Here is a 21,368-nt window from a genome sequence, read left to right as displayed (position 1 = left end):
TTGTCATCTATATATACCTACATTCCTTCTTATTTGGACTTAGAATTTTTTCCATTTAATACAATCTGAGAAGGCTTGGTCTATAGGATCGTCATCTACATATACCTACATCCCCTCTTGTTTGGAATTAGAAATCCAGAATAACCACATTCTTTCACCTTTGAGGATATGAACATTTTTCCAGTTTTTCAAGGTATTAATTTTGTCTTTATTTTATGTCTAAATCAAAGAAAATCAGCCAAAAATACCAAAGAATAGCATTAATAGCTTTCGAATAGATAGGAAACATTAAAAATAACAGATGAATGATTCCAGAATCACCACATTCTTTCACCTTTGAGGTCATGAAAATTTTCCAATTTTTCAATGTATTAATTTTGTCTTTATTTTATGTCTAAATCAAAGAAAATAAGCCCAAAATACCAAAGAATAGCATTAAAAGCTTTCGATTAGATAGGAAACATAAAAAATAACAGATGAATGATTCCAGAATGATTCCAGAATCACCACATTCTTTCACCTTTGAGGTCATGAAAACTTTCCAATTGTTCAAGGTATTAATTTTGTCTTTATTTTATTTTTTTAAAATGCACCCGTTTTAAAATAATCTAATATCACCTAACGGTGGTACTTTATTCTGTGACGTCACCAGGTTAGGTTACTTTAGTGCAACGGCCTTCTATTTACGTAGGTCATTCTCGACTAGGTTAATGTGTGTTTACCTACATAAATACAAGTAAAATAAACAAAAAAATATGTCAAGAAGTCTGTCAGATTGGGGATGGTTCCAGATTGTGGCTAGGTTGTCAGCTATACGAACCAGGTTATTTGCAGCATCTGTGAATGTTGTGTTTAACAAAAGAACTCAGTTTTCAGATTTCCAAAAGAATAGCAAGAAAAAATGGAAATTTAAAACTAGTGACAAACAAAAGCTGAATTCATCTCCAAGTACTATTCCATTAAACTTTATAAAATCAACCTTTTTTCTTTGGGAAGGTGGAGCACTGATTTCACGTGAGATAAATATGACACCAACTTTATTACAGGAGGAACTTTATTTTAGAGAAAAGGAAATGCTTTTGAAGTATAAGAGACCCTCTTTATTCAGCTTTGCTACAAGATGTGGTAAGATAATCTATGACAGCTCCAATAACCATAACATTCACCAAGGTTTTTTTTTTCACGTTCGGCTCCATTGCCAATGAGCAAAGCAAATTTTCTCCAACAAAAACGGCATTTTAATCTAAACCGTTTCTGTCACGGTTTTCATAATTCAAGTTTGCCTTTTAAGATGATGAACAAAAACATTGGGAATTGTACGTCCATCGCTTCTGCCTCTACCAAAAGCCGATCTGATGCTTCTCGGGGCTGGCTTACTCTTGAGGGTTATCGCATCTACCCATGGTCAATATCTGGATTAGAGACATGTGTAGTTGTCAAGGCTGAACAAGATAAGAAACTAGCAGTGGCCTTCGACCTAGGATACATGACCAGACCGAGTATTCGTTGTCAACACGTTTTCATCAGGTAAGAAAACACAAATCTATAGCTCATCATCACCATCAAAACTAACCTATTTCTGATCAGGTCTTTAGATTTCTTCAAGTCCAACTTATCACTTCCTCCCATGTTTTCCTTGGCCTATTGCTGCTAACTCATCCTGCTACCTTAACTATTCTACATCTACTAATCCAAGAACTTTCATCCATTTTTTTAAATATTGCAATTCCATGGTATTATCAAATTAATATATACCATCACAATTCCATAGTATTATCAAATTAATATATACCATCACAATTCCATGGTATTATCAAATTAATATATACCATCACAATTCCATAGTATTATCAAATTAATATATACCATCACAATTCCATAGTATTATCAAATTAATATATACCATCACAATTCCATAGTATTATCAAATTAATATATACCATCACAATTCCATAGTATTATCAAATTAATATATACCATCACAATTCCATAGTATTATCAAATTAATATATACCATCACAATTCCATGGTATTATCAAATTAATTTATACCATCACAATTCCATAGTATTATCAAATTAATATATACCATCACAATTCCATGGTATTATCAAATTAATATATACCATCACAATTCCATAGTATTATAAAATTAATATATACCATCACAATTCCATGGTATTACCAAAGTAATATATACCATCACAATTCCATGGTATTACCAAATTAATATATACCATCACAATTCCATGGTATTATCAAATTAATATATACCATCACAATTCCATAGTATTATCAAATTAATATATACCATCACAATTCCATGGTATTATCAAATTAATTTATACCATCACAATTCCATAGTATTATCAAATTAATATATACCATCACAATTCCATGGTATTATCAAATTAATATATACCATCACAATTCCATAGTATTATAAAATTAATATATACCATCACAATTCCATGGTATTACCAAAGTAATATATACCATCACAATTCCATGGTATTACCAAATTAATATATACCATCACAATTCCATGGTATTATCAAATTAATATATACCATCACAATTCCATAGTATTATCAAATTAATATATACCATCACAATTCCATGGTATTATCAAATTAATATATACCATCACAATTCCATAGTATTATCAAATGAATATAAAGCATCACAATTCCATGGTATTATCAAATGAATATAAAGCATCACAATTCCATGGTATTATCAAATGAATATAAAGCATCACAATTCCATGGTATTATCAAATGAATATAAAGCATCACAATTCCATGGTATTATCAAATGAATATAAAGCATCACAATTCCATGGTATTATCAAATGAATATACAGCATCACAATTCCATAGTATTATCAAAGTAATATAAAGCATCACAATTCCATGGTATTACCAAAGTAATATATACCATCACAATTCCATGGTATTATCAAATTAATATATACAATCACAATTCCATAGTATTATCAAATTAATATATACCATCACAATTCCATGGTATTATCAAATTAATATAAAGCATCACAATTCCATAGTATTATCAAATTAATATATACCATCACAATTCCATGGTATTATCAAATTAATATAAAGCATCACAATTCCATGGTATTATCAAATTAATATATACCATCACAATTCCATGGTATTATCAAATGAATATAAAGCATCACAATTCCATGGTATTATCAAATTAATATAAAGCATCACAATTCCATGGTATTATCAAATGAATATAAAGCATCACAATTCCATGGTATTATCAAATGAATATAAAGCATCACAATTCCATTCCAAAGTAATATATACCAAAGCTTTTATACAGCAACCAATTCAATATTCCTTTGACACTTCATTCTTCAGAGGAAATCAGTTCAACCTGCCTAGGATAAATTCTGTACAAAAAACAAACAAAACATTACCAAAGTAATAAAACTGAAAAACCTCAATCCAAATATCATTTTCTTGTAAGACACTATGAGTATATATATATATCGCTACTCTTATATAAAGGTCACTTTGAATGTGTGTTTGTGAGAGTTCCTTCTCCATAGGTTCCGAAACAGCTGAGCCTATCTTTTGCACATTTTACACAAAAGTAATTTATGTCTAGTAGTGGTTTTAGATATATGTTGGACAGAAATTCACTTGATAAGTATAGGAAATCTACAAAAAATCTGATCCTAACAATAGTCTTCCTTTCGTATAGATCAAAAAGAAAAATATTTACATTATATTATACTAGCGGGGGTACTCGGCGTTGCCCGAGTGTTTGTTTCCGGGACGGGGGGGGGAGTTTTAAAAAATGTTATGGTAGGTAAGTAGGAAGGATCAAACCCGGAGTCATGAGTAAAAGTAGGAAAATAAAGTGTGAAAAAAAAAAACAAAAAAAACATCTGCAACGTTAACAGTTCGGCCACCAAGAAAAGTCCATTGCAGTTGTTTAGGAAAAAAAAAAAAAAAAAGACGACTACGGTAGGTCGGCGCGAACGTGAAAATATAATGTGAATTGTCCAGCATGCTAACCACTACGCCACAGAGCACTGCAGCTTAGTTTAGTGATTTTAAATAACTTCACATGAAAGAACTACGAAGCCAAACCGGTGTTCTCTTCTCAACTGTTCCTTATGAACGATCCCCAAACGGTGTTAAGTGGTGGCAGGGGGAGGAGGAATTTATTAGAGAGAAAATATTTTACCACTTCCATTGATCTTAACCGATTTTGGCCGTGACTTCTCAGCAGAAAAAGTATAGAAATCAAAGATTATCGAGGAATTTGAGAAATAATAAGCCTATAACACACCTCAGATATTGTTCTGCCGTTTGTGCATATTATATTTGCATGAAATATCTTGATTTTTAATCCTATTAAGGTCAAAATCCGACGAGAAAAAATGAGTTCATTTTATTTATATAGAGAAGATTATATTTACATTACACCAGCCAAAGTAAATAAAATCTCAACAAATCATTTCTTCTTAAAAAACAAAACAAAAAAAAGAAACAATAGATTAGATCATTTGACTAAAGATCAAATGATCTCCTGTTCAAGTCCGAGTCTACCTCACCGTTTTATTTTAATTTTTTCTTTTTAATGAGTTCAATTTACAATGTACCATTTAAAATCGCCACAAATTATTTCTTCATTTACATATTTTAAAACTAAATATTAATCAGAAGTGACTTTGCCAGAGCATTCATCGTCAAGTCCAAATATCAGCTGACGTGATATTGTAAACAAACACAGACGGAATTTCATAATTATTATTTAAAAATATTTTTGCCAGATTAGTCCACCGGGCAAATTATTCCTCATAATAGATAATAATCAATAGAGGATTGATTCTATAATACATACATTGCATAAATTAAAATATCATGTTTAAGTGTATTTACGACTGGGCAATGCTGGGCATCCAACAAGTATGTATGGTATTTGTAACATTTTGGACTGGTGAGCAAAACTACTGCATGACCAAAAGATGAAGTCCAAGGCCTAACATTCACAGGGAACATGAGTTGGAACAGATACATTGAGAGCATTGCTAAGGTTGTGCGAAGAAGGTTGGCTCTCTCTACCATGCTAGAAAGCTACTTACAATCCTGTACCTCTATAAGGCCACCATTCGCCCATTTATGGATTATTGCTGTCACATTTGGACTGGTGCATCTGCTACTAGTTGCTCACTCCTGGACAGGGTCCAAAAGAGAAAACTGTCATCTAAGTTTCAGCCTCTGTCCTATTGGCGAAATGTTGCATCCGTCTGCCTGTTCTACAAGTATTTTAAAGGTGAATGCTCTGATGAACTGCAAGCACTTGTATCCCCTTGATGTAAATACCTCCGACTAACCAACAAGCAGCTAAATCCCACTCCTACACAGTAGAGATCCTGTGATGTAAGAAAGCTTTCTACTCCAATAGTTTCTTTCCCCTAACTTCTAGACTTTGGAACTCCCTTCTGGGATTCTGCTTTCCAAACTGTACTGATATGCAGAAGCTCAAGTATAATGTGAACAGACATCTTGCTGCTCATCTCCCTTCATAATATCCCTGCAACTTAAGTCCCCGATAGTAGCCCCTTACTTCAAAGTGGCACTGTGCCTTGTTTGCGGTGAAAGTTGAATAAAAAAGTGGAGCATGTATGGTCCCCCGTGAGTGCACAGTGAACGAGGCATAAAAAATGACTAAGTTCAGCATTTGTCCCTATTTAACCCTAAAAATCCCCAGGGAACATCAAATCCTGGTGAGAAGGAACAAACAGTGCAGTTTTAGGCCTTAACATATGTAAATTTGAGTTCTGCACTATGCAAAAAAAGAAATGACTAAGTCCATCATTCGCCCCCCCTCCCACCCATGTAGCCTCAAAAGTCCCCAAGGCCTTCACATTTTAAAATTGTAGTTCAGCACCTTGAAAAACTGCTAAATAGACATAAACACAAAATTTTGGACAAATATCGTAAAATAGTCCAAAAAATGGAGTGTTTCTATTAGCCCTAAAAGAGCCCCTGGGGCACACCCAATATTATCGCAAAGTATAGACAAACAAAATTATATAAAAATCAGTTAGTTACAACTTTTCAGAAAGTTTTATAAAAATCCAAGTCATCAATTTCTTTTTAATACACACAAATGTGTCAATTTTAGCCATTTTAACCCGAAAGGCACCCCTGGAGGGGAAACCAAAGTTTTCCCAGAAAATCTGTTCTGTTACTTTTTTTTACTTATATCATGTTTAATATGTGCACAAAATTTCCAAAAATTCCAAGGCATAGTTATTGAGAAAAATGTGGACAGACGAATGGACAAACAGACAAGGGTAAATTTACAGGTCCACCCTCCTTTTGTCGAGGAACAAAAAAAGAAAAGTGTTTGGATTTGTAATGTGAATCTTAATCAAAGCCTTAGATCTGGTGAGTTCAGAGAAAGATTTTAATATAATCTGTACTAATAAATTTGTTGCACTTCTGCCCCCTCAATGTAGGTATCACTGACAAACCCGCTTAGCAACAAAATCACACCCCTTTACTGTTAAGGTCCCTAAATGTCAGAAGGTCTTCTCCTCTAAGAGTTTCTTCTTTCAAACAGACTTTGGAATTCCCTTACTGCTACCTGCTTCCTTGACTGTACTTGTAATGACATGCAGAAGTTTAAATGTAATATAAACCAACATCTTGCTCATCTTCCCTAAACATGGTCCCTCTTACATCCAAGAGGCAGTGTGCCTTGTTTTGGATGAACATGAGTCAAGAAACAAATAGAAGAACAAAAGAAAAACACTAACAAATGTTAATTAAAAAAAAATGTGATAAACTGTTTGAAATTATTGTTCCCAGATAACACTGGGTTACCTTGCTGTTTAAATCTTCATTTTGTGATGTTTCAATTAAAATTGTGTAAAAGCAAAAATGTTTTTTGGGTTTGAAAACGTTTTTTTTTCAGTCATGGTCATATGGATCACGTTTCCGGATTGTTCCAACACGCAACGAAACGCAACTTGTATAATCTTCCGCCGGCTGTCTACTACGTGCCACCAGATTTAGTTGAGACACTGCATAAAATAGGAGAACTGCTGTACACGCTCTCTTCGACACCAGACATCCTGAGGCATTTGGATATACGGCCAATTCAACCTGGTGACCGAGTTTTGGTAAGTCATCGCTTCGTAGCAGAATTTTATTTTTGCCATTTTATGTGGTGCATTGAATTAAGAGTAAATATGGAATAATTAGATCAATAAGTAGAAAAGTATCATTTTAAGGAAACCAACCATTTTATATACCTACAAGGTGGAATGATAAAGTTGTCAGCCTAAAGAAAATAACACTATTTTAGAACTTTTATCAAAAAAAATTCAGATAAATTGATTATGTAATTGAGCTGACATCTATTCAATGTAGCCGACTTCAGCCTCAATCACCGCCTCGATATGTACGGAACTGGAAGCATACCTTTTCATCAAGCGCTGGCAGGAACTCGGCGAATGGTGGTGATCAGACTGGCTTTGGTGTTGTGGGAGGTCATGTTGGTGATGTTCTCGCCGTATGGCCAAACAAAGTAGTCTAGCGGGTTTAGGTCAAGAGAGAAGAGGGGCCAGTGAGAGAAGGATACAAAGACGTAGCACTCTTTCTGAAGCCAAGCCAGGGTCTCTTAGGATTTGTGGGCTGGGTCTGACAGCGGCCACCTTATTGCATCAGGGGATCACCACAGTCGTGAGCACATTTAGATACAATTTCATGTGAACTTTTAAGCCAACTTCGAAGATGTAAGGGGGCATGATGTGGCCCTCACTTGAAACCATACCAAAGATCATAACCGTGGCTGGAAACTTTGTTTTCATCACTCTGGGCACATGCCTGTTATTCATGGTAATCCAGTGATGCATTTTGAGGATACTGGCAATGGTCCTGTTGTCGTAACTTGGATTGGTAGAGAGCATGAGTTGTACGGCAGCACATCTTGGATCTCGCTCGTTGGACATTGTGTTACTTTCAGAATGATAAAAGGTTTCTTTCGCTCTTGGAATGTCTACACAATTGGCCAACTAGTAGATGGTCTGCAATAAAAAAAGAAAACTGGTTTTTATGAAACGGAAATTGAATCATGTCATCTTTTCTAGGGTGACAATTTTATCATTAGACTCTCTCTCTCTATATATATATATGCATATATATATATATATATAATTCTGTTGATTTTCTTGATCTGAGTGATTTTTTTTGTCAACCATTTTCCTCTAGCACTTTCAATCATTGATCGTTGTCAGGAGCAATTTTGTTGTTCTTAAAGAGGCTTTTTTTTGTTGCCTTTTTATATGTAACTAATAGGGACGTCCGGCGTAATCCGACCTCAAAATACACTTAAATATGATATTTTGATTTATGCAGCTTTCGTATATATTATAGAATCAATTTTCTATTGATTTTTATAAAGTTGTGATTTCAAAAATAAAAAATATGTCCATATGACTTGAGTGCATCAGCTTGAATCAAAACCGAAACTTATAAAGAAAATATATATATATATATCTATATATCTATAAAATTGAAATTGTCTGTCTGTGTATGAACATTTCCCTACCAAACTACTCTGTCAATTTTCAGTCTACAGACTCGAAATTTGACATAAGGTGTATTGAGATTTGGAAAAATCTTTTTAATCGGTTTTCAGCCAGAAATTTGGCTGCAAGGGGTCAAAGTTTAACAATTTGACCTTTGAAAACTCTACCAAACTCCTCTGCCAATTTTGGGTCTAAACATTTGAAATTTTAGATGTAGGTTACTTGGACATGGATCAAACTATTTAATTTAATTTGAGCCCAAAACAATAAATTTTAAGGGGTTAAAATTGGGGTCAAAGTTTTAAAAATTTGACCTCTGCGGTCTCTACCAAATTACTCAGCCAATTTCTGGTCTAAACATTTGAAATTGTATATAAAGTTCATTCAGACATAAAGCAAGCTTTTTAATCGGGTTTTGGCTGAAAATTTGGCTACCAAGAGGTCCAAGTTCAAAAGTGTTTACCTTTGCAGTCTCTAGCAAACTATTTAGCCAATTTTGGGTCTAAACATTTGAAATTTTACATAAAGGGTAATCAGACATGCAGCAAGTTTTTTAATCAGTTTTTGGGCGAAAATTTGGCTGCCAAGAGGTCAAAGTTGAAAAAGTTGACCTTTTCAGACTCTACCAAACTCCTCCACCAGTTTTGGGTCTAAACACTTGAAATTTTAGATGTAGGTTACCTGAACATGAGTCAAACTTTTTAATATACATGTGCACATTAAATTATGACCAGTATATAGGGCCCAAGCAAAGCTGGGCTGAACTGCTAGTTTATATATATATATATAAACTTCTTTCCAGTTAACAAAAAAAAAACATTAAGAAATTTACATGTGGGGTTTGAATTTACTGACCACGTCATGCAAAAAAAAAAAAAACATAAATTTTCAAATCTTATAAAATTCATTGCAGTTAATGAAAAAAAGTTAAGAAATTTATGTGCAGAGTTTGAACCTACAGACCATGTAATGCAAAAAACAACACATTATCAATTTACCCACAGTAGAATTTTCACAACCCGTTATGCTAAGCAACGACATGGAAAAAATAGCTTTACCGATGATAGATAAATTAAAAGAATGGTTTTGATTATCAATTATTGGTAATTATCGGGGGTATTCTGAGACAAAACTAAGATAGCTCCCAGACTTATACACTAAAGTTCTGTGAATTTTAAAGAAAATCTGTTCAGCCATTTTGGAGTCTATAAGGAACTCTCTCTCTCACATTCACACAAAGTTGCATTTATATAATTGTAGAGATTAATTTTATTTTAGTTTTTATTTATTGGTTTAATTTTATTTATTTAGTTATTTTGATTTAAGTCATGTGTTGGAGAGGGAGGATAAAGAGGGCTGTGGCAAAGTCTATTATTCTAGTTCTTTTTTAACTATTATATATATCTATATGTCTATATATCTATAAAAGTGAATGTGTCTGTGTGTGTCTGTGTACATTTCCATACGCAATAACTCTGTCAATTTTTAGTCTACAGACTCGAAATTTGATGTACAGGGTACTGAGATTTGGGAAAATTATGTGATCGGTTTTTGGGCAGAAATTTGGCGATTAAGGGGTCAAAGTCCAACAATTTGGCCTTTGAGAACTCTACTAAACTCCTCCGACAATTTTGGGTCTACGCACTTGAAATTTTAGATATAGGTTCCTTAGACATGGATCTAACTTAATAACTTGATTTGAGCCCAAAACAATAAATTTTAAAGAGTCATAATAGGGGTCAAAGTTTAAAAAAAATTGACTTCTGCGGTCTCTTCCAAATTACTCAGACAATTTCTGGTCTAAATATTTGAAATTTTACATAAAGGGTATTAAGAGATAGGGCAAGCTTTTTCATCAGTTTGGGTCGAAAATGTTTAGTCACCAATATATAAATGCATGCATGTATGTATGTCTGTTTGCATGTCTGCCTTAAACTTTCAACAGAGGTGACGGATTTTACCAAGATCAGTATCGTTTTAAAGTTCAACCTTTCATACGACAAATATCGAAAAATTGGTTAAAACATTAATATCTTCCCCTTTTTTCTACAGGAGGGGGGTCACTTTTTTCGCCTATATTTTTGAAAGTTATCTTTTCCTTTAGATTGTCTAGTCTTAATTTAAAAAAATGTCGCTTCCAGTTTGGCGGTGGTCATAACAGCATAAATGTTAGGTTTTACCCCGTTCTTTTCCTCCTTTGCGGTACGGGTTCGAGTCTGCCTTCCTACTACCACTTTTTTTTTTTTTTTTGCTCAACATACACATCCAAACACCCGGGCAACACCGGGCTGAAATGCTAGTATATCTATAAAAGTGAATGTGTCTGTATGTGTGTCTGTATCTGTGTGTGTCTGTGTACATTTCCCTACAAAATAACTATGTCAATTTTCAGTCTACAGACTCGAAATTTGATATACAGGGTACTGAGATTTGAGAAAATCTTTGTGACCGGGTTTCAGCCAGAAATTTCACTGTTAAGGGGTCAAAGTTCAACAATTTGACCTTTGATAACTCTACCAAACTCCTCCGACAATTTGGGTCTAAACACTTGAAATTTTAGATATAGGTTCCTTGGACATTGATCCAACTTAACTCGACTTGGACCCAAAACAATAAATTTTAAGGGGTCATAATAGGGATAAAAGTTAAAAAAATTAAACATTTTTTTTTTTTTTTTGCTCAGTATACACCTTTATGTCTTCAAATCAGTCATCCTGGAGAAGTCTTGAAATAAAGATAAAATGCTGATAATTATATGAATAATTTTGGTTATTCCTTTTCCATATTTCTATATTTATTTATATATAGTGTTTCACTTTTGCTGTAGTAAAATAATTTTTTGAATGATGGCTCAGATTTTGTGAAACTTTGTCTTTCAACATACTTACTCCTTTGATGGAATAGTCATTACTGACCAGCCGTGGCACTTTTCACAAATCTTCGCTACTGACTCCGGTTCTGCGCCATTCTGAGCAACTCAGCCATGCTAATGTCCGCAATGTCCTTCACTTTGTCTGACATTCTTGTTTTTGGTCTTCTACATCCTCATTTGCTAGAGGTTGTTCCAAAGAGTAGATTTTTTGCTAGGCCATCTGTTCTGGCGACATGTCCCAAAAATTACTTGCAATAACACTAGCACCTGCTCCTCTCTGTGCTCCAGTGGTATCCCCAAAGGTTACAAAACTTCTGAAAACCATCAATAGCTTTGCTATCCAAATTTAATTTTGTCACATCTTAGTTCCACTTCATTGGAATTCTCTTCCTGCTCCCAGTTTCCACAAGTACCAATATACAAAAATTTAAAATGATAACATTTTTCTACTCAACTTCCTACTTAGGATGTTTTCTATAAATCTGGTCCCTAATCAAAGTAACCCCTTTCATTTTAACGGCAGATTCATCAGATTCGTCTTTTTATAAGTTTTATTTTTTTATTACATTTTTACCCCAAATAAGGCACAGTACCACTTTGATATAGGGGGATATTATCAGAGACATAAGTTACAGGGATACTATGAAAGGAGTTGAGCAGCAAGATATCTGTTCACATTATACTTGAACTTCTGCATGTCAGTACAGTTGGGGAAGCAGGAACCTGGAAGGGACTTCCAAAGCCTAGTTGTTCTGGGGAAGAAACTATGAGAGTAAAGGCTTTCTTACATCTAGAGATCTCTACTGTGTAGAGGTGGGACTTTGCTGCTTGTCGGGTTTGTCAAAGGTTTTTACGTCAAAGGTGTATAAGGGCTTGTAGTTTGTCGGAGCATTCACCATTAAAATATTTAAATAAGATACATCTTTCTGTAACAGCTAATAAAAACGGAGCCCTTGGTCATCCCAATTTTAGTTGACCACTTAGCTTTAACGTTTCAAGATTATGTAATTCAAGTATTTGTGATTGTAGGGAGAGACAACTCATGCCTTTTTTTTAAACAAACGTTTCTTCTTTGCAGATATCTCCTGACTATGAAGTTCGTCCCTTTGATACAATTCACCGTGTCCGCAGTCAAGGATACCTTGTTTACCGTCGATACAAACGCCTGAAGCCATTGTTCCAACATGTGGAAGTGAAAAACGTTCAGCAAATTGTTAAGGAAATGGGAGGAGAGGAGAGCGTTTATGATGTCTCTTGGTTTCCAGAACTGGCCTACACAGGTAACGTTAAATGGAGATTGTGGGGTGACAATTGCAGTTCACTTAAAGGGGAACAATATTACAAGAAGACGGTGTAGGAACAGAATAGTTTACAAAGTACCCTTCCCATGTTAAGAATGTATTTCTAAATAATAAAGTAACTACTTAGTTATATTTTCCAGCCTAGTACTCTGTTATAAGGAAAACCTTTTCAAAATAAGAGTGTAATATTTATATTTTTATTTTCAGAAATTTAGATAAGATAAACCATCGGTACCGACAGTTTCAAATCTGATAATAGGAACCATTTTAGTTCCTATTACCAAGCTTTCTTCAGCTGATCTATCTCATCTGCCTATACCTGCAGTTACATACAGATGAGATAGACCACCTAAAGAGAGCGTGATACTGGGATCTAAAACGGTTCCTTATTATCAGGTTTGAAACCGACGGTACCAACGCTTTATCTCATCTAAATTTCTGAAAGTAAAAGAATATAAATAATCAAGTTACTATTTAAAAAAGGCATTGCCAAGACTGTTGCAAAGAAGGTTGGCTCTCTCTGCTGTAGTAGAAAGTCACTTACGCCTGAGAGTATTCTGTATCTCTACAAGAACACCATTCGTCCATATATGGAGTATTGTCACCACATAGGGGCTGGTGCATCTGCTACTATTCTCTCCCTCTTAGACAGGGTTCAAAAGAGAGTCGCCAACCTAATAGGTCCTGCACTGTTAGCTAGGCTTCAACTGTTGTTCAATCGACGAAATGTTGCATGCCTCTGCCTGTTTTCCAAGTATTTTAATGATAGGTGCTCTGACAAACTACAAACCCTTGTATCCTGTCGATGTAAATACTGCCGAGAAACTTTACAAGCAGCAAAATCCCACCCCTACACAGTAGAGATCCCCAGATGCCTTCTACTGTAATAGTTTCTTTCCTATGACTTCTAAATGTGAGAATTCCTTTCTGAGTTCCTGTTTCCCTGACTGTACTGACATGCAGAAGTTCAAGTATAATGTAAACAGACATCTTGCTGCTCAACTCCCTACATGGTATCTCTGCAAATTATGGCCCTGATAGTAGCCCTCTATAAATTGTTTGGGGTGAAAATGCAATCTATAATATAAAACTGTAAAAATGAAAACAAGATACACAAACTAATATACTAATTATAATGATTAACAAAATGAGATTTTACTTTTTTAGGTGATTACTTGTGAACACATCAAAAGACTTGATGGAAACAAGAAAAACAAACAAAACAGTTTTCAAATTTATGGTTGGAAATCGGTTGTGTATTTAACTAAAAATTATAAAATAATTTCCAGGCCATTCTAACGTTTTGGGGATGTTTACTAAATTTTTTTACCACTAATCCTGAATCTGACTGGCAAAGTTGTAAAAGCAGAATCTCTTCAAAAAAATAAATATACAGAATTTATCTTTGAGACCAAAATATACAATTTTGGTTAACCTGCTCTAAAACGTTAGAATATCCTGCAAATGTGCTTACATTTATATGTGAAACTGATCCTAGCATTACAAGCATATGCTGTATTTTCGTGGACATTGGCAATATTACCTACCTAATGTGCTTCAATAAGTCGTATCTTTTTTATGTGTTGGTCAATTTTTTAAAAGAATTACATTGCTGGAAAGAGAATAGAATAAGCATTCCAATGATGTTAATTTATTTTTCTTTTATGCATTCAATGTTTTTATGCGCCAAGTTAAAAATGAAAAAACGGTAAAAAGTGACGACGGCAAAAAGGGAAACTGTTTTTTCAATGTTTACATTTCATTCATTACATTTGGATAAGCATAGAAGTCCATCTCTACTGGACTTTGATGTATATTTTTACGACCACAGGAAGCAAAGTTACGACCGAGCAAAGTTGACAAAGAATATTTCAAAATTGATAAACTGATCCTTCACTTTAAATTCTAAAATATATTTTTTGGGAAATGTTTACAAAAAAAAAAGTCATTCTTTAGGGGCTGGTGATTTAGCTAATAGTATTAAATTAACCATAATTCACTCTACATGCATCGTGAGAAGACCAAGGTGATGTTAAACCAGCACGCTGCCAAGTCGTCAATAACTGTTGATGGAAAGACCATTGAATAATAAAAGTAATATTTAGAGGGTCTCATATTGTAAAAGAAAACGTTAATTTTCACAATAAATTAAAAAATAATTTTGAATTTGAAACAAAAATTAATAAAACATGTTTGTAATTGTTTTTTTTAATTCATAAAACACATGTGATGTTAAACCAGCACACTGTCTAGTCGCCAATAATTGTTGATGGAATAACCATTGAGGACATTGAAAGCTACATCTACTTGGGAAAGAAAATTATCAAAAATGGAGAGCTCCTCCCTGAGATAACGAGAAGGATAGCATTGGGATGGGCAGCTTTGGGAAAGTGGAGAATATCATGAGAATCCAAAAGAAAATATGACAATCAAAGGGAAGATCTTCAATGAATATGTGATGATCTACGGTAGTGAAACATGGGCCCTGACAACTCGCCAAAGTGAAATCTTGGCAGTAGCACAAAGGAAGGTAGAGAGAATAATGTTAGGCATCACTCTACAAGACAGAAAGACAAACATTTGGATCCACCAACAAACAAGAGTTATTGACATCAATACTGCCATCAAAACATCCAAACACAGATGGACAGAGCATGTAGCCAGATAACCTGACAACAGACAACGGAATTGACATCTTGTGAACATAAGAGGCCAAAGGGAAGACCAAGAATGAGATGGAGGGACGACCTGATACAACACATGTGTTCCACATAGTAGCGGATAGCTCAGGACAGAGATAGATAGCTAAAGTCCAGGGAGGGGTTCCTCATTGAGTGATAAAACCCTTGATGATTGATTGAATCAATCATAATTCATTATTATTGTGTATACTAAGAGTTTTCAAAGAGGCCATTATCAAAGATTTTTTTTTGTCAACAATGTGTGGTGTTCCCTGAAATCTAGGTGACAAGTCTCCCCAGATTTTCAGTACTGTTCACCTCTTTTAAATAATTTTGCATTATCGCAATAGCTGTTTACCATTGACTTTTCACTGGTATTGACCATTGGTCATCATTGGAATTTAAAGAAATGGGAGCAAAGGAAAGCATTTGTAATATCTCATTACTTCCAAAACTGGCCTACACAAGTAACGTCACATGGAGATTGCATAGTGACAATCAGTTATGGCAACACAGAATATTTTTCTTTGGTATACTTAATATTTAGTAATATTTTGTTTTAATAATTATCTTTTTTAATACATTAATAATTACAGAAAAATATAATTAAAAATAAGCTCAAGGGTGTGAGTGCATATGGAAACATTGATTTAATTTGAATAAAATAAAATATGCATCAAGTGCTCTTGAAAGCCAAATCACAACGTAATATTAGGAAAATAAACAATATTTTACGTGCTTGAAATTTATAACAAATATATTTCAGAGATATACTCCATCTTCTTAAAGATGGAGTATATATCTCTGAAATATAATTGTGATTTGGCTTTCAAGCGCACCTGATGCATATTTTATTTCATATAATTAAAAATATTTTGAAAACATTTTTTTCTATTGCTCCCCACCCCCCCAAAGTTGTTTTTATTATTATTATTATTTTTTCTTTGGTAAATTTTTAAGACGTGCCCAGCGTATTATAAACACCCTAACCTCCCCATGTTAAGAATGGCTTTCGGAATAAGCACCCAACAACCTAGAAAGCTGTTCTTAACATGGGGAGGCTGGAGGGGGGGTATTCCGAAAGCCATTCTGAACATGGGGTGGTTGGGGGTGTTTATACTACGCTGGGGCAGGTTATAAAAAAAATTCTTTTTTTTTTTTTTCTTTTTTTTCATATAGCTAAAATTTGAAAAAAAAAAAATTTATGAACCAAGAAATTGAGCCATGGTGTTATTAAAGAAAACTTATTTTAAAAGAGATTGGAGCTTTGTTGTCAGCCTCTTGTGGTGGAGTTGAGATATTGAATCCAGGGTTGATGCTGCAAAAAATACAGTAAGGAGGAAATGTGTTTTTATGTGATTATAGCAGTCTGGAGACCGCCATCTTGCTCAAGGGAGATCACTCTCGTTTCTTGATGAGACGTTCCTTTGTACACCAGGAACACAAAAATAGGTTTGCTACTTTGACCTTTGTGAGGTGAACTTGTTTCAAGGGTGTCCATGACATCCACAGATACTGATAACAACTTGGTTTGTTTAGCTGGCAATAAATAAAGATAGTAGCAATCCTATTTTCACGCTTCTATTATACCAAGGAACGTCTCCTCAACAAACGAGTGATCTCCCTTGAGCAAGATGGGGCCTACAATCACAATAAAACACATTTTCTTTCGTTTTTGTATTTTTGGAGCATCAACTTTGGATTTAATATTTCAGTTCCACCACAAGATGTTGACAACAAAGTTCCGATATCTTTACAAATAAGTTTTCTTTAATGATACCTCCAAACTGATAAATTTCTTAAAAAGATTAAATAGGTTAAAATAGTTGTTCTTTTTCTTATTCTTTTTATACATTTTCATACCATTTAAAAAAAAATTTTTTTGTAATGTTTTTATGTGATGGCAATGCTGATTGTGATACAGCTGATCATCGTGTTTGTGTTGTCAACTGTCCAAAATGTCCACCGACGTAATGGATGAGGGCAGTTTCGCTGTCAGTCCTTTTTTTTTTTTTTTTTTTTTTTTTTTGGAGTCGCAGATCATCTTGCATCGTACACTTATCAGATAAACATTCGCAGAATAAAAGAATGGACTAAGAAAAGAGAAAGAAAATTTTTTTCCAATTCCAATACCCGAAAATTCTGATTTTTCTGACTCCGAATTCCAATTAATCACCCCAACACTTGTGTCAACCTAAAAAAGGATATTTAGAATTGTATTTTTAATATTTACCGTGTCTTTCTCTTTCCAGGTGATACAACATTTGAGGTGTTCTTGAATGACTGTCCTGTTGATCTACTGAAAGTCCGAGTGCTCATCTTGGAAGCAACATATCTGGAGAGTGTCACACCAGGATTAGTGCATAAGGCTCGAGAGCGTGGCCACACCCATGTTGCTGAAATAATTGAACATGCTCACCTATTTTCGGATATAGAAAAACTTGTGCTCATTCACATGTCTGATAAATATTCATCGCTTTTTGCTCGAGAGGCTATTGCTTACCAAATGTCGCCGGCTCTTCGGAAAAAAGTGGTTCTCGCCACTTTGGCCAAGGATAGGTTATGATTAGGACTATGACAAGAGAATATTCCTTTCATTGTTTTGACTCCCGAGTATATATCCGACACAATTAATCGAGAACCACATCACTCTATCTAAAAACATATAAAATATTAACTGATATATACTCAAGAGTCAAAATAATGAAAATAATATTCTCTTGTCATAGCCCTAGTTATTACTATTTAAACATGCCCTCAAATAAAATGACAAACACACACAGGTTTATTATATATATATTTAGTATAAGTGTAAATATATATTTTCACTCACTATTGGTATATACGTGTATCTTACACTCTCGACAATTTGGCCAGGGATAGGTTATGACCGTTCTTGTTCTCCAAGATTTCTGCAGAAATTTTTTTCTTATCACACTTTGAATGTAGTTTGTCATGCTACCAGAATTTTAATTGCATTAAAGATTTGGTCAGAAGAGATAGAGAAGAGTTCAAAATGGTCAATAAGGATCAAATAACAGAATAAAAGCGAACATATTTGAACTGAAATATATTAAACCTATGCAAAATTTATATCATGTATGCCATGTAATTTTTAGAAGACGTCATATTGAAAAATCTTTGTCATTAATTTTTGCTGTGGTTGCATAAGGATCCAGAAGAAAAACATAACTCGATAATTTGCGTAAACAAAATATATTGAACAGAAAAGCAAATATAGAGTGTCGGTATACAGGGTGCAACCATAAAAGTGTTACCTTAAAGAAAACAACACTACAGCTTTATTTAAAAAATTTTATTGAAAAAAATAAATTCAGATAACTTGATTACATAGTAGAGCTGATATCTATTCGATGTAGCCGCCTTCAGCCTCAATCACCACTTCAATGCGGGTCCAGAACTGAGAGCATGCCTTTTCCATAAGCGTTGGCAGGAGCTTGGCGAATACTTAGTGGATGGTGGCGGTAAGGCTGGTTTTGGTGTTGTGGGAGGTCATGTAGGTGATGTTCTCGACATATGACCAAACAAAGTAGTCTAGCAGGTTCAGGTGTTGTGGGAGGAGGGTGGCAGTGAGACAGGGGTACAAAGTCGTTACACTCTTTCTGAAGCCAAGCCTGGGTTTCTTGTGGGTCGGCAACGAGTCCTACTACCACACCCAAGGTCTGCCAGCAACCACCTGATTGCATCAGGGGATCACCCCATTCTTCAGTACATCCAGATACACATTGGTATTGACTTTCAAGCCGACTTTGAAGATGTGAGGTGGCATGATGTGGCCCTCACTTGAAACCACACCAAAGACTATAACCCTAGCCGTAAACTTTGTTTTCATCACCCTGGGTATGTCCCCGTTATTCCTGGGAATCCAGCAATGTATTTTGAGGGTGCTGACAATGGGCTTGTTGTCATAACTTGGATCGGTAGCATGAGTTGTAGAGCCGCGCATCTTCGATTTCACTCGTTGAACATTGTGTCACTTTCAGACATGATAGAAGGATCCTATCACTCTTTGGATTTGTACGCAACTAGCCAACTAGTAGATGCTCTGTAACAAAAAAAAATAAAACCGGTTTTCATCAAACAGAAATGGAATCATGTCTTCTTTTCTAAGGTGACAATTTTATCATTCCACCATTGAGTGGAAAAGTTTGTTATTATATATAAGATTGGGTACCAAACTTCATAATTCTACACAGGTCTCAATATTTTTTTCTCTTTGTGTTTATTACGATAAGACCTGGCAATTATATATATATATATATATATATATATATATATATATATATATATATAATTTATTGAAATCCTTTGAGATGAAGAATTTGTATATTTATTTATTTTATTTGCGGACTGTTGTCCTTCGGGGTCTTTGGCACAGTGGATAGAGGCATTGAATCTCTACAGTTCTAGGCCTTGATACGGGTCCAGAATTGAGAGCCTGCCTTTTCCACAAGCGTTGGAAGGACCTTGGCAAATACTTAGTGGATGGCGGCGATAAGGTTGGCTTTGGTGTTGTGGGAGGTCATGTTGGTGATGTTCTCGACGTATGGCCAAACAAAGTAGTCTAGCATGTTCAGGTGTCGTAGGTGGAGGGTAAAAAGTCGTAGCACTCCTTCTGAAGCAAGGCTGGGTTTCTTTGGACTTGCGGGCTGGCATCAAGTCCTGCTACCACACTCAGGGTCTGCCAGTAACTACCTGATTGAAGGTAGCGGGTTCAATCCTACCCAAAGCCGGCCAAAGAATTAGTTGGCCAAAATGTGGTGAGATACCAACAACTATGGAACGCAGTAATTATAGAGGATACAGTTAAGAGACTCAGCATTCCTATCTTATTGTGGTTAACCACCTGAAGAAGGCCAGAGGATGAGTTGGTCCGAACATGGTGAGACACAACTATGAAGATGAGGATAACTGTCCGCAAATAAAATAAAGACCTGCCAACTTTTGTCTTCTATTTGAATGACACTGTTCTAGTTCTATTTGTGGGTATCTTTCGATCAAAGGTATTCTAAATGGTGTCGATCACTACATCTTCCTGTGAACACTGTTTGTGTCTTCTGCGAGAACTGAGAGGCTTGGATTATGTAGACTACATTTCCAATCATCTTCTCACATTGCTTTAAAATATCTTTATAAATTCCTTTTTCGTTTCAGATATACCGTTTCTTTAATCTTATAAATGTTCATCCATGTTTTATCTGTGAGAGCAGCAGTTTTTCAAACGCTGATCTTATTTTTTGCACAAACATCAATTCAGCTGGAGGTAATGAAGATGGTATATGACTGTTTGGCATTATTGGGACGCGTGCAGAAATTGAATCAGATGTAATTAATCATCTGCTCGACTTTGCTCAGAACATGATGACATGCGCTCGGGTTCGACTGTAATCTGACCTAAGATGCTAATCACCCAATCAATATGCGGCAAAGGAGCAGACAATCTTTGGGGAAATATTGGAAGAAAAAAAACCCATAAATTAACTAAATAATACATCCTTAAATGGCCGTTCCTAACTTTATACAAGATGAATATTTTCACCTTGGATTAACAATTGCAGATACCAGAAGATATCATTTTTGTTAATGATCCTTTTGCTCCATCTTAAACCATATATTGATAAGCTACCCAGTTGGTGAAGTTTCTTCCACATCGTCCGTCTCTTCTCATCCCACTTTGGCATCGTCTGATGCGACTGTAGAAAAGGCTACATAATCATAAGGGAAAATCCCGGCTGTCTTAATGTAATAAAAAAAAATAAGTTATATTAGTGACAAAAATAAAGAAAAAATGCAAGTAAAAAAAAAATACATGTAAAATACACAAAAAATTCTTTTTTAAAAACTTTTGTTACAAAAAAAATATGAAAAACACAAAATTGGTTTTCTTAACTTTGTTCAATTTTG

The 21,368-nt window shown here is 34.7% G+C and overlaps 1 protein-coding gene across 1 annotated transcript; it reads left to right on the top strand.

Moving 5' to 3' along the window:
* The first annotated feature begins 1,238 nt into the window (after nucleotides 1–1,238).
* LOC145284024 (uncharacterized) lies at nucleotides 1,239–20,289 on the top strand. Its single transcript, XM_080133113.1, has 4 exons — nucleotides 1,239–1,527; nucleotides 6,972–7,179; nucleotides 12,540–12,741; nucleotides 17,696–20,289. Exons 1-4 carry the CDS (start codon nucleotides 1,292–1,294, stop codon nucleotides 18,007–18,009), a joined length of 960 nt encoding a protein of 319 aa, XP_079989239.1. The 5' UTR covers nucleotides 1,239–1,291; the 3' UTR covers nucleotides 18,010–20,289.
* The last annotated feature ends 1,079 nt before the right edge of the window (nucleotides 20,290–21,368 follow it).

This window comes from Euprymna scolopes, chromosome 8, assembly GCF_053919585.1.
Source record: "Euprymna scolopes isolate OS-2025 chromosome 8, ASM5391958v1, whole genome shotgun sequence".
NCBI lineage: Eukaryota > Metazoa > Mollusca > Cephalopoda > Sepiida > Sepiolidae > Euprymna > Euprymna scolopes.
Note: the sequence above shows the minus strand (reverse complement) of the source record. Positions and strands in the feature narration are given on the sequence as shown.